Below are 13914 nucleotides of genomic sequence, written 5' to 3'. Positions count from 1 at the left end.
TTGCAGAATGTGATTGCATAAACTCCCTGCGTCATGGCTCATGGCATCTTGAACACATCAAGGTGCTAGAGTTCACACATCCTGAGCTCTACCGGCGCTTCTCTATAGGCCAGTGGGTTATTCGGGATCGCCCAGGCTGGGTCTGGGCTGTAGGAGGTGACATGAAGGTTGAGCAGACCATTCAGCGAGTGTCGAAAGGTCCAGGAGGTCACTCTGTAGTAGGAGCCACACACAATGCAAATTCTGTGGCAGAGTTCGAGCTCTTGTTCCACAAGATTGGGTCAATCACCAATGTCCTCAACTTTCACACCATGAAAGATACAGAATGCCATCTCCAGCATGCACTGAGTACCACTCGCCGCCTTACATTCAACCGTAATGTGGCGAAGCTGCTGGACTTTGTGCTAGAGCGTCAATAATGGTCAGTGTGCCTGTGCCACAGCACAATCTGCTCACAAAGCAAGCTGTTGACCGAGGGGTCACTCCACGCCTGCTCAATTGTCTAAAAAATGGGGAGCGTGTCTACTGCTCATACAGACAGGAGAGGTTAGTTGAGAAGACCAAGAAAATGAGCACAACCATACCAAAGCGGAAGTTACCTCAGTTCAACGAGCAACCGCAGAAGACACCATCAACCATTCTGAAGGAGCAGAAGTTAGTCTCATCCACAGACATGGCCGAGGCACATAGGAGTATGGACATTGCTAAGGAGCGGGGCATGAGCATCCGGCAGATACTTACTCATGATATGCTCTCAGCATCTCCCCTGTTTGATGGTGACCTTCCAGCTCATGTCAACAAGTCAAAACTTGTCAGTGAGATTGAGCCTGAACTTGACCTCACCCAATGGAGTTCAAAGTCTACTCTTGCCACTCATGTTGTGGTAGATTTCATGTCGAAAATGCGGCAGATGCCACTTGCACGATTCCCTACTTTAGGTGCTGTCATCAACGCCATCATCAGCTCAACATTATCCCTCTGCCAAGAGCCAGGGTTCATCCATCTCATACTCGATTCCTACATTGAGATGTCTCTAAAGGAAGGGGAGCGCATGCGGCACACAGACTCAAGAACAGGAATCGACATCATTGGCATGAACAGAGATACACCCATTTCTCAGCAACTTGACAAGTTCTGGGCGTCTGAGGAGAACAAGCGGAATCTCCAACTGCTAGTTTGGGATATGGTGTGCAGTCAAGCCAGTCAAGCCTGTGGCAATGCTACCATCATTGTCAGCTTTGTTGTCTCTGAAGATGAGGTGCTCCCAGCAAAGGCGGCTGGTGGTGAAAAGATCCCAGACCTCTTGAACTGGATTGAGGAGGCTGAGACCAGATTGGTGGTGCATTTGGAGTGGTGTGTTTGTGTGAAACAGAGCAAGAGAGTTGTCATAGTCTCCAATGATACTAACACACCTTCGCATTACTGCTATAATACTCCCCATACTTCCAAGCACTGCGGGTGAAGGAGATCTGGCAGCAGTATGGCACCGGTGAGAAGCGGCGCATGCTTCCACTGCATCTCATCGTGGAGCACCACTAGCCAGACTGGGGAAGACTGCATGAGCAAGGTGGGGACCAAACATGCAGCTATGGCTTCTGACCCAGTACAATATTTAACAAACTTTGGAGAGGCAGACACCTTGACAGAACAAGACACATTGTTGGCAGAGAAGTACTTGGTATGTGTCCGGACAGGTCAAGTACAACTGCTGAGATGTTTGATGACCTCAGGGAAAGCTATACCAGTGCCAGCGCTGGAATTGATGCTATCCCTCCCACAAGTAGTGTGATCAGAGGTCACATCAAACATGGTGCTTTTCTGGTGCATAGGGCTTGCCACCTGCTTGCGACAGCCAAGGAACCTGAGGCAAGATTAGAGCCAGTGGAACATGGATGGGAGGAGCAGTTTGGTACGCTACTGCCATCAAAATTACTGAAGCCCTTACCACCGAGTATGCAAGTGTGCAGGCAAGTGCGACACTCGGCGTTGTGGCTGCCGTGCTGCTGGAGTTCCGTGCATCATATTCTGCCATGGAAAACTGGAAAATCCTTCATGTAAAAACCCATCACACTAACCAGCATGCACACATATATGGTGCACTGTAAGAGAAATTGTAAAAAAAATATATATGATTTTATTTGTATATCACTTTTATTTTCTTATCTTGTCTTATTTTCTAATAAAGCACCCAAATCAAATTAAAGTTAAAGGGGGATATTTAGAATTGTTATATTTTACATGTTCATGTCTTTTGTTATAAATAAAACTAATAATTATGAAAGAAATACAATAAAAGTGACTAAAGAAACAAATCGAGTTATTGAATAATGACATTGATATTGATATTTCAATGACAAGATGATCCTTAATGGTGAAAACAATATCAGAAAGGAATTCTAAATGTCAGAATTAGTTGAAATAGACTTATTGCACGTGTTTTTACTCCTAACAATGGCCAAGTTATGGCCAATGTCTTTGGAATAGCAAAATGACCATGACCATGACCTTTTAAAGGTCAAAATCACCCAAAATGATCATAACAATATCAAAAATGAATTCCACACACCCCAATTAGTCAAAATGGAGGTATTACATGTGTATATCCACTCAAAAACAAATGAGTTGGATTTTCATCATAGCCGATGGTGGCCATTTTTGATTTGGCCATTGCGCCATTCGTGCCACTCTGGCGGACAAGCACCTCCGTGATTTTTCATGTCTAGGGACCCACTGACAAAGTTCAGGTGAGAAATTCCCCTAACACCAAATTGCGAACAGGTCTACAGGCCAGGTACTGGACTACTTGTAAATCTGCTATTTTTTTTTCCATCATGAACATTTGTGCAAATCTTTGAATATATATTTATTATAGCGAACATTTTATATCGAATCTTTGCTTCTGGGGACAAATGTCTTCTAAATCCTAACAATTAAAAACCCCCAGAAGCAAAGATTCTAGTTAAAAATGTTCGCTTCAAAAAAACTATATTCAAAGATTTGCAAACATGTACATGCTGCATACTGTAGGAAAGACTATAAGCAGGCTGCAGTCCTGTGTTCAACCTTTTTATGCAGTTAAAAGTGTTCAACATTTAACAGAGAATCTTGTTTTAGTATTCAGGACTCCATGCTCTAAAGATGAGGGTCAGAAACACGATGACTGTTGTCACATAGAAAATGGAGAACGCTTTGTTGATTCTTGTGGCCATTCTGGTCCAGTAACCAGGCCTGCCTCCATCTTCCTTGCTCTTAAAGAACAAATGCAGGTTCTTCTCCAGATCTCTCAACTCATCAAGGATCACCTGGAATCCATGAGATTCCCCTGTGAGACTTTTGTCCTGAAACACACATTAAGATTAAATTAGATGAGATTAGATTATTTAGAGTATATTTTTGGGACACACGACGATTCATAAATGTATTAAAGTGCATATTATTCTACAAACACATTACATACATGGTGAAGTGTACATATACAATGGTGACATCATGCTAACCTCTTCAGCCACACTCTGAAGCTCATGCATCGTCTCTCTTTCACCATCATTATCAGGGACATTGTAAAAGCACAGACTCCCCTTGCTTCTCTTCTCTGAAATGACACATACAGAGGATTGATGAGTATGCCACATTATAAGTTAATTAGATAGCATGTGGTTTAGACTTATGCTAAGTCTAACGTTAACCTTATCCTAGTTTCCTTGAAGCGATACATTTTGTACTTTGCACTTTACTCATGTGATCATTTGCCCTGTTATTTGGTGACCACGGTTCATGTAATTTACTTTGATCTTGGACTTTGTAAGTCACTCCGGATAAGAGTGTCAGCTAGCCTAAATGCCTAAAATCATAATTGTTTTTGTCTCTGTGTTGTAATGTCTCACCTCTGTCACAGCAGTAGCCTTTGGTTTTGTCCTCCTTCAGGTTGTGGTCTTTGTCTGTCTCTGTCTTCTGGAGGACAGAGTCTTTTTCCAACAGATACGTCACCACAACCGTCTCAAACAGACTTAGCAGCATCAGAGAAAACGTCCCCATGCAGTACATCGCTGTGATTAGGACACAAGTTGATGATTGCAACCATGATCTTCTAAATACATTATTATCCACTCATACTGTATATGAATGATAATCCAACAGAGATAAAAACGTATCCCATGAGTGTTACCTATGATTGGCATTCTGTTGGACGTGGCGGGCAGGATGTCGTTGAGAATTAGTTGTAAAACTGTGACGGCCAGCAGCACGGTGACCTTGTAGCTCAGCTTCTCTCCGCTGCTTTCTGGGATCAGGAAAGACGCCATGTCTAGACACAAGAAGAACAAGACAGGCAACAGGAAGTTGACAATGTAGAGGACGGCCTTTCTCTTCACAGTGATCTAGGAGGAGATGTTAGAAGGTCAGCTTAGAGACAGTTCAGATTTGACAAATGCAGCGGTACCAGTTCGCATTAAAACAAAGAAAAGGTCCTAGCCTTTATGAACAAGACCTACTGTGTAGACAATCTGCTGGTGTTTGTAGTCGGTCTGGTTGAGTAGGACGTATGTAAAGTCTTCAAACTCCCACTCATACTCGCCCCACATCACGCTCATGGATCGGTTTCTGGTGAAATCTGCGCTATAGATTGATTTGAGCTCCAGTTCATCGGCTGGTAAAGGAACAGAAGGAAACACAGAGGTAATCCAGACTCCAGGCAGTCAAAGGAATATTACCTTAAAGATACATAATTCAATCATCCACCTTTGCTGGGAACAAGGCGCAGGTTCTACAAGCCCAAATCTTCATTTAGACTTGTGTAATTTGGCAGTTCAACAAGTTGAAAGTACTAAACTCCTTGGTGTGATGCTGCCAGTGGTGACCTCAGGAAGCTCCAGGTTGTCCAGAACAGGGCAGCACGGTTAGTACTGGGCTGCTCACTAAGGTCTAATGTGATGTGAGCCGTATGCATGCCTGTCTCTTGGCTTACAGTTGTGAATAGGTTGTCTTGTCATGAGCTGTAAAATTCCTGTTTTTATACATAAACAGATTGTTTATAGTAATACTGTGCATGATTACACTAGAGGTTCCAGTAATGGGCAGCTTGAATTGCCTGGTCCAAAAAACAACGCTTTAAGGAGATCTTTTATTTTTTAGATTATTGACTCTTTGGAATAACCTGTCTCGAAACCTCTGCTGCATTTACATTGCATTAACTTTAAAAAAATATCTTAAATTGTATTTAACACTAACATATATATATATATATATATATATATATATATATATATATATATATATATATATATATATATATATATTCATAATTTTGTATTTGCAACTGTACTACATTTTTCTGTGGACCCCAGCAAGACTAGCTGGTTTGCACCAGCTAATGGGGATCCTTAATAAAATAAAATCAATCCTCTAACGCACGCACACACACACACACACACACACACACACACACACACACACACACACACACACACACACACACACACACACACACACACACACACACACACACACACACACACACACACACACTAGATGACAATGAAACAGTAGACTCCCTCACATCTGTATATCCCAGAGGCAAACGTGAGGTTGCAGGACTGAGTGTCGAAGGGGAACTTGTAGACGTTCATCCTGCAGGTGCTGACGATCATTTCCGCCTTCTTAACAAAGACTCTCCCATCAGAGTAAAGGCGGACATAGGGTTCTAGAGCAGCATAATCCTCTAACCTGGAACACACACACACACACACACACACACACACACACACACACACACACACACACACACACACACACACACACACACACACACACACACACACACATATTTCACATTTGTGTAACATCAATAACATTATCAATGTGCATCCTGATCCTCATAGATCAGCTTTTTTGAGAGAGAGGGGGGCAGAGGGAAAAAGGAGGGGGTGGTGTTTACATGGTCCCTTACCCCGGTCAGTATAGGGTTTAAGTGGAATTTTGTCCAAGCATCATGCTAAGCAAAACCCCCATAGGGATACAATATCAAACAATAAGCAATACATTGACATATTAGCTTGAATTTGCAGTTATAATATCACGTGTATTTGAGCCTATGCCACACTCTGATCAAAAGGTGGAGGCTGGGGTTGGAGGAGGCAGCTAAGCAGCAGTGAAGCTGGCAGCAAGACAAGCAGAGACCTAGTGTATGCAAAGACTTATTTAACCCATTTAGACCTGTTGTAACCTATACGTTGTTATACCTTTCAATCCGGGAGCCACCTCTGTGTCTCATTAGTTGTTCCTATACATGTAGCAAAATAATGTTTTATTTATTTTTTGAGTAAGAATTTGAGTAGAGTTTTCAAAAAACTTAGGTTAGGTTTTAGAAGCCGTTTTTAGAATTGTCTCCAGGTCTAAGGAACCTCTTTGTTAAGGCGTGAGCTCTGATTGGAGTTTATGAATGTGTGGCGTAATGACCAGCAGAGCTGTGAATGGGGAGTGGGAGGCTGATGTTCACATCGACAGACGATTACAGCTGAGGCGTGCAAGACTTCCGTGTCCTGCATGAACTAACGCTATGCTTCATTTGAGATCATTCTGACCTCCATAGAAAGTGTTGATTTTGACAGCAGTTTTTTTTGATGAAGTTTTAGTCATAGTCTGATTGTGGCGTGTACAGCATGGCCTACAGTACACGTGTATTCCCACCTCTCATCGATGGTGATATCAGGTTTCCACAGCCATTCACTGGGTACAGAGACACGCTGAATCCCACAGAACTCAGAGGGATCCCAGGATATGAACTCATCTTTCCATCTCTGCATTAGAATGAAAATCACAAACAAATCATCAGGAATAATGTTAAATAGAGAGGTGTATCTGAGCTAATAATGAGGTGAATAGAGATGCTGCCATTGTGGGTCCACTGTTACAAGCTACAGTACTGTTTATGATGGCATCACATCAGTGGAGACAAAGCCCCTTGGAACCTATTATATCATTAATACATTATTTATTGATTACAATTATATAAAGCGAGAAAAAAGGAATCATTTATCATGGTACCGTTGTATGGAAACAATTGATGGATTGATTGAATAGTTTATTAGCATGTTTGGAAACAGTACAGTAGTACAGTTTAAAAAACTAAAACAGCTGCAGGATGCTAAAAGGATGTTACAAAAAGCCCTTTGTGGTCCATTGTACTCTGAAGGTTCCCGGTTTGATCCCTGGCTCCTCCTGTGGTCAAAGTGTCCTTGAGCAAGACCCTTAACCACTAACTGCTCCCCTAACTGCACCTCAAACTATACCGTGGCTGGAAAACCTGAAGGGGAAAGGTGACGACATGGAAGGAAAGACTGTGGAGATGTAATATACGTACATAATAGAACTCACCATTTTAATAAAGACGCGTGACATCAATTTCTGCTCTTTCTCGACCTACGAATGAACATATTTACATATTTAGATTGTCCAGTCAACAATCACAACTCATAACTGAAAATAGCAGAATACACAGATATAAGCAGATGCACATATAAATGATGAAGCCAGACGAGGCATCACACATGCACACACATTTGAAACTATTGAACTACTGTATATGAACTATTTGAACATGTTGTTAAAAATAGTAAAAAAAAAAATGGCAAAGAAGTTTAGGGATAGTTGGTAAGGTACTGGCAAGAATAGGGCCCCAAATCTCTTTGCCAAAAATAGCAGATCTACAAGCTCACAATCTACTAGATCTACTATTTTGCTGGGGGTGATTAACCAAATGAACCCATAGCATCCCTATTATGGAGCGAACATTAGCTCACATGTTGCAACACGTCAACACATTGTGAGCTTGTAGATCAGGTATATTTGGCAAAGATAATGCCGGTGTAGAGGGGAACATGAAGTATAGAGCCCTGGGGTGACATAGCATCACTTTCTTCCATCTTCATTGTTCAATGTCAGCAGGATACTGAGAAAACAGCCAATACAGTGAAAGGCTTTTTACATGTATTTACCTCTCCATGGACAGAGCAACGGATGTGTTTCAACCTAGTCTCGCGTCACCAGACAACTATTCCACAATCTCTGAATGCTATATAGAGTCTGGAACTCCATTTCCCGAAAGCTGCTTAACGGAAGCTACTCAGACCGGAAAAACATTCGACCAATCAAGACGCGGTGCCCGCGGACCTGTAGTCCCAGTGGAAACAGAACCGAGGCGGAAGCATAGAGTCATAGGTAGATTCATGTTATTTGTGCGAGGATTGTTTATCATTATATTCATATATGTATCATATATGATACATTTGTAAATTGTGGGAGGCAACAGTCTGGCCACGCGAGACTAGTTTCAACCTAACAGGTCTTCCTCAAGACAACAGGAAGTGAGGTATAGATAGTGTATGATGCAATCAGGTCCAAATTAATACAGGTGCCAACTGTCATCACCTTGAAAGCTAACAATGAAGACTGGATATTGTTCATAGGGTGCCAGGAAAGGACAGATGCCATGTGAAATACCAACGCAATTACAGATACAACATTGTAAGATGATCACACAGAGCCCACTCTATACAGGCCACTGCAGGGCCTGTTAGTTGCCTGAAAGGTTAGACAACCTAGCAGGCAAGTGACTCATGAGATTGAAAAGTACATGATGACAAATACAACATTATAAAAAGTGCAACATTACGCATACAAACATGGGAAGGAGGCCTTTAGACCAGAGGTCATCAATATGTCCGTACACAGACAAATGTGTCCGTGGAAAAGACTTGGTCTTGTCCGTGGCAAATCTTTGATTTACACACCATTATAATGTTCTTATTTTGATCACAAGACCCAATTACTGAATGTCAAGTCTCCAGGTCTTCTTCAGAATATGTATGACTCTGATTTATATGACACTATATGTAGGCTATGGCACATTAGGAGTCCTATACTAGTACTAGTGGTTCTCAAATGTTTTATTAGTAAGGAGTCAAGGACCACCATAACTCTTGAGAGTACACAAATGGAACCAAATGGACCCGTAAATGGGTCCATTTGGTTCCATTTGTACTCTCTCAGAGTTCCATTTGTGTACTCTCAGAGTTACAGACCTGTTATATGGTCATTCAGGGCTAGCTCTTTGTGTGTTTCTGGTAATATTATTGTCCACTCATTTTGTATGTCCGTGGCAAAAATTACATTTTGACCAAAATGTCCACTACAAGACAGCATGGTGATGACCCCTGCTTTAGACACACTGTACTATTAACACACGCCCCCCTATGGACGTGTTTGAAATGTGTCAATTCTATTCATTTTGATTGTGCCAATTTGACATTCACAAAAAAATTGCTCAAATGAAGCTCCTCATCTGTTGGTGTGTGGATCCAGTATAGGCCTATCCCTCTGGAGTAATACGTTGTCCTTATCACCACCTCTCTTTAATTAGCTGACCCGACCGTCTCTCTCCCCTGAAAGCTCAGAGTGCAGACATCATGACCTGTCCCGCAGCCTTGAAATGCCTTACCCCCGAGGATTTCTCATCATTGTTCCGGATGGAGCTCTTGTGTTCTAAACATTTCTCTAATGGTTTTTCCGGGGTGCTCCTTCCATTCCGACATCTCGCCACTCCGACTAGTGGCTTCCGTGTGCGGTTAGGGTTAGGTATAGGGTTCGTTAACGTCGGAAAGGCGACATGTCGGAAAGGCGAAATGCACCCGTTTTTTCCCTACATAACTTAACCCAGGGGTGCATTTCAAAAGATACACAACATGTTTTGTTTTTGCATTAAATCCTACCTTTGACAGAATATGTTTTACCAGAATGCGGATGTAAAAATGACTCACTCTTAATCATGGCATTGCAATGTGTACAGTTATGGCAGGGGAAATTACCAAGATGCCTTGAAAACACGACGTTCACTTACCACGTCTAAAATAGCTTCAACGGCGACGATCAAGTAAACCTCGGTGGGTCTTTTGTGGTGCAGAACGGGTCGTGTTGCCGTGTACAGCTGGCTGTCGAGGTCCAGGTGGGTTAGAACATCACGGTAACTACAGCCCTTCTCAGAGGAAACACCAGCTGCAGAAACAGAGTAGAACAACTATGAATGAGAGGAAGTATCTTTAGTTCCTATATTAGAATTGTCCAGAGGGTTTGGCGGACGGTGGACGCCACAAACGTAACAACCGGACTTGCGAGGCGCACCGTCGCTCCGATCCGCACCAAAGTTGGGACAAACGCTGTTCAGGGGTCGACCATGAGAATAGTCACACTATAGGGGCCACGTCAGGGGCCCCCAGCAGCCACAGGGCACACTGTTGTCCCAATTATCACCAAACCTGGCACAAATGCTGTTCAGGGGTCTGCCATTAGAAAAGACACACAGACAGACACTCTCTCACTCACATACATACATACATACACACACACACACACACACACACACACACACACACACACACACACACACACACACACACACACACACACACACACACACACACACACACACACACACACACACACACACACCTAAATTTCACACATATGGGACACTTTCAGTGTAAAAGCTTCTAAAAATAAAGGTCCGTTCTCACTGAGCACTATAACTCTTTTTTTTAAAATAATAGTTGGTGTGAACTCTGCCATCCACTTGACTTTTAAAACTGTATTTTAATAGTTATAGTTATTGTTATGGTGACAGTTTAGCTAACAACACTGTAGAGCTCAAGACCCTGATGCTACATAGGAGAGTGTGGAGGGCAGCGAACCAGGAGTCCTGAGTTGACCTAGACCACACTCTCACATAGTTATAGTGCTCTGTGTGAACGGCCCTTAAGTCTGCAAAGCCATGCACCACACACCGGGGACAACTAACTGTCCATTAGCTGTGGTCATGGAGAGGCCATTATGCATTGTAAGAGCATGGGCGTTGGCACACATAATGACATGTGACAGGGCCTCCCTGTAGAACAGAACCCTTTTCTTTTGGGGGGGGTGACATCAACACAAGTTCCCGAGGAGATCGGTGCCCTCCGTAGTAGAGCAAATTAATCCATTATAAGACCGGGAACGCATCTGTGTCATTTTGAGATTTCTTTGGCTATTCAAAAATAGCAGATCTACAAGCTCCTATGAGCTTGTATGCTTTTTTTGAAAAATGTCTTCTGCAAATCTATTTTTTCTGCAAATCTTTGAATATATATACATTTTTAAGCGAACATTTGTAACTCAAATCTTTGCTTCTGGGCGGTCCCTGGAACAACATATTTGGAGATGGGGGTCCAAATAGATATCATTTTGGGGGTCCTTGACATGAAAAAGTTTGAGAACCACTGATACTATAGCAACATTTAAAAAAAACCTGTTAGGATTTAGAAGACATTTGTAGATTCCTCAGAAGCAAAGATTTGAGTAAAAAAAAGTTTGCTTTAAAAATATATCCACAAGTTTCCTAGGGGTTGTGGGCATCACTTCCTGTCGATTTGATTGGACTGGATTTGATGGGATTTGATTGGATCAAATTGACAGGAAGTGATGCCCACAACGCCCTAGGAAACTTGTGGATATATTCAAAGATATGCTCAATCTTTTCATGATTTAAGTCAACACAATTCTACTCACCTCCTTCAGTTGGCATCAGGTCAGTGGGTAGGCTCTGGGTTGGAATCAGGTTAGTGGGTGGGCTGTGGTTGGTTGGCATCAGGTCAGTGGGTGGGGTCTGGGTTGGCATCAGGTCAGTGGGTGGGCTGTGGTTGGTTGGCATCAGGTCAGTGGGTAGGCTCTGGGTTGGAATCAGGTTAGTGGGTGGGCTGTGGTTGGTTGGCATCAGGTCAGTGGGTGGGGTCTGGGTTGGCATCAGGTCAGTGGGTGGGCTGTGGTTGGTTGGCATCAGGTCAGTGGGTGGGGTCTGGGTTGGCATCAGGTCAGTGGGTGGGCTGTGGTTGGTTGGCATCAGGTTAGTGGGTGGGGTCTGGCTTGGCATCATGGGTGCTGCAGTTAATGCATCTGCTGAGCCTAGCACTAGGGACAGTTTAGTTTAGTATGGATACTAGCTGGTCACAATTTAGCCTGTATTGATTACATTTTGACAGAAAAAGAGCAAAACATTCTTCATACTATGAATATGTTGAATATGTTGGAAAGATTGAGTACTAGATGTGAGATCATTTCACAGTTTCCTCTAGAGCTGCTTAAATGTAATACTAACTGTCCTCTTCTACTCCAGATTTGAACCTGGTTTCCTGTGAAAGTGCTTTTTATTTTATTCATTTTTTTTTTACCATCTGTCATTTTTAGATTTCTTTGGCTATTCAAAAATAGTAGAAAATGTAGATCTGCTATTTATTTAAAAAAAAAAAATAGTGACATTTTGTGCAAATCTTTAAATATATATTTTCAAAGCAAACATTTTTAACTAACCACCAAAACGATATGTATTTGGCCGTAGACCCCCATCTCAAAATATTTTGTTCCAGGGACCCCCAGAAGCACATATTGGAGTTAAAATGTTCTGTTAAAAAAAAAATATATATATATATATATATATATTCAAAGACTTATCTACATCAAGCTTGTAGTGCGGCACTCGTGCTATGAGCTTGTGGATCTGCTATTTTGTGAATAGCCAAAGAAATCTTAAAATGACACAGATTACATTCACTGAAAATAGCCGATTAACAAGCAAGCTCACAGTCTGTCGTAGCGCAAGGCATTGTGAGCTATTTTCAGCAAACTAATTTGTTGTGGTCCTTCAGAAGAAATCTTGTTGAATGCCGAAAATAGAAACAAAAGAGCGGACCAAGTACATAACCAACCCTGTTGAATAAAGGATTAATTTCCTAAGTGTGTAGAGGGTTTAAGTTCTAGATTAGTCAATACACAGAAAATGCAAAGCAGATTGATTTGACCAAGCTATATAGACTTCACTCATCACTTATGTTTGGGAAAGTGTTTTAGCATGCAATACAAAAAAAACACAGGGACACACATTCACAAGACAGTGCATACATACATTATGTTATTCATAAATGTCTCTTACCTGTGAAGATGAGAAGGAAAGTGAAATGAACAAACATTATAACTTGTGTGTGGAGAGATGTGTGTGTTTCTCCTCTGAGCTAAATTGTATCTGTTGCTGCTTTTTTTAAATCAACAGTTTCTAGTCCCGACTCTGGTTCATGATAGAGGAGGGCAGGGCAGAATACATATCATTGTAGTCATGGTCAGTGTAATAAACGTATGATAACAGAGGCCCACTTACTTAACCACTTAAACCCCAGCGTCCTTATTGAGGGGAAGGCTTTCACAGAAAATAGCCGATCGACAAGCTCACAAGCCGTGAGCTTGTCGATCGGCTTTTTTTCAGCGAAAGCTTTACCCACAATAACCCAAGACACTCATTTTGAGTCATATGGGACTGTGGGTCCCCATATGGGGTTTAAGTGGCTAATGGGCATAATGGTAAGTGCAAGATTGCACACAGAAAGTGAGCTACACTGACATTTAACTTACTGTAAGTCGCTCTGGATAAAAAGCGTCTGATACATCCATTAATGCTAAAATCCTTAAATGTAGAAATTGCTTCATCAAAGCCAAATTATATATTGTGTCTGTAGTCATGTCAGATCAACACAAAATGCCACAAATCATGAACAATTCTGCACTCCCTCTGGGCCAAGGAAGAACTGCCACCCATTTCCCCCCCCGGCCTAATGGTCTAACGGTCCCTGCTGACAAATGCAGGGACCCCCAGCCCGTAGAAGTACATGCAGTGACAAATATCACCGTCCCCACCCGGCTACCCTCCCCCGGACACGGGTCAATTGTGTGTAGACACTCGACAATGCCGGACGCACCATGGGGTGGATTCAAACCCCCAGCCTCCGCTGTGGTGGGCACTGGGCAGACACTATGCACTTTACCACTCTGCCACCCAAGCGGAGG

At 42.4% G+C, this 13914-nt stretch overlaps 1 protein-coding gene across 1 annotated transcript; it reads right to left on the bottom strand.

Moving 5' to 3' along the window:
- Positions 1–2946: 2946 nt before the first annotated feature.
- Positions 2947–11953, bottom strand: LOC311060265 (5-hydroxytryptamine receptor 3B-like; the record flags this gene model as incomplete). Its single annotated transcript, XM_084078401.1, has 10 exons — positions 2947–3338; positions 3498–3592; positions 3885–4046; positions 4166–4376; positions 4491–4645; positions 5555–5667; positions 6685–6794; positions 7372–7416; positions 9893–10047; positions 11593–11953. 10 exons carry the CDS (start codon positions 11951–11953, stop codon positions 3111–3113), a joined length of 1635 nt encoding a protein of 544 aa, XP_083934527.1. The 3' UTR covers positions 2947–3110.
- Between the last annotated feature and the right edge of the window lie 1961 nt (positions 11954–13914).

Source organism: Gymnoscopelus microlampas (assembly GCF_963454915.1).
Source record: "Gymnoscopelus microlampas genome assembly, chromosome: 14".
Lineage (NCBI taxonomy): Eukaryota > Metazoa > Chordata > Actinopteri > Myctophiformes > Myctophidae > Gymnoscopelus > Gymnoscopelus microlampas.
This window is presented reverse-complemented; position numbering and strand designations above follow the sequence as displayed.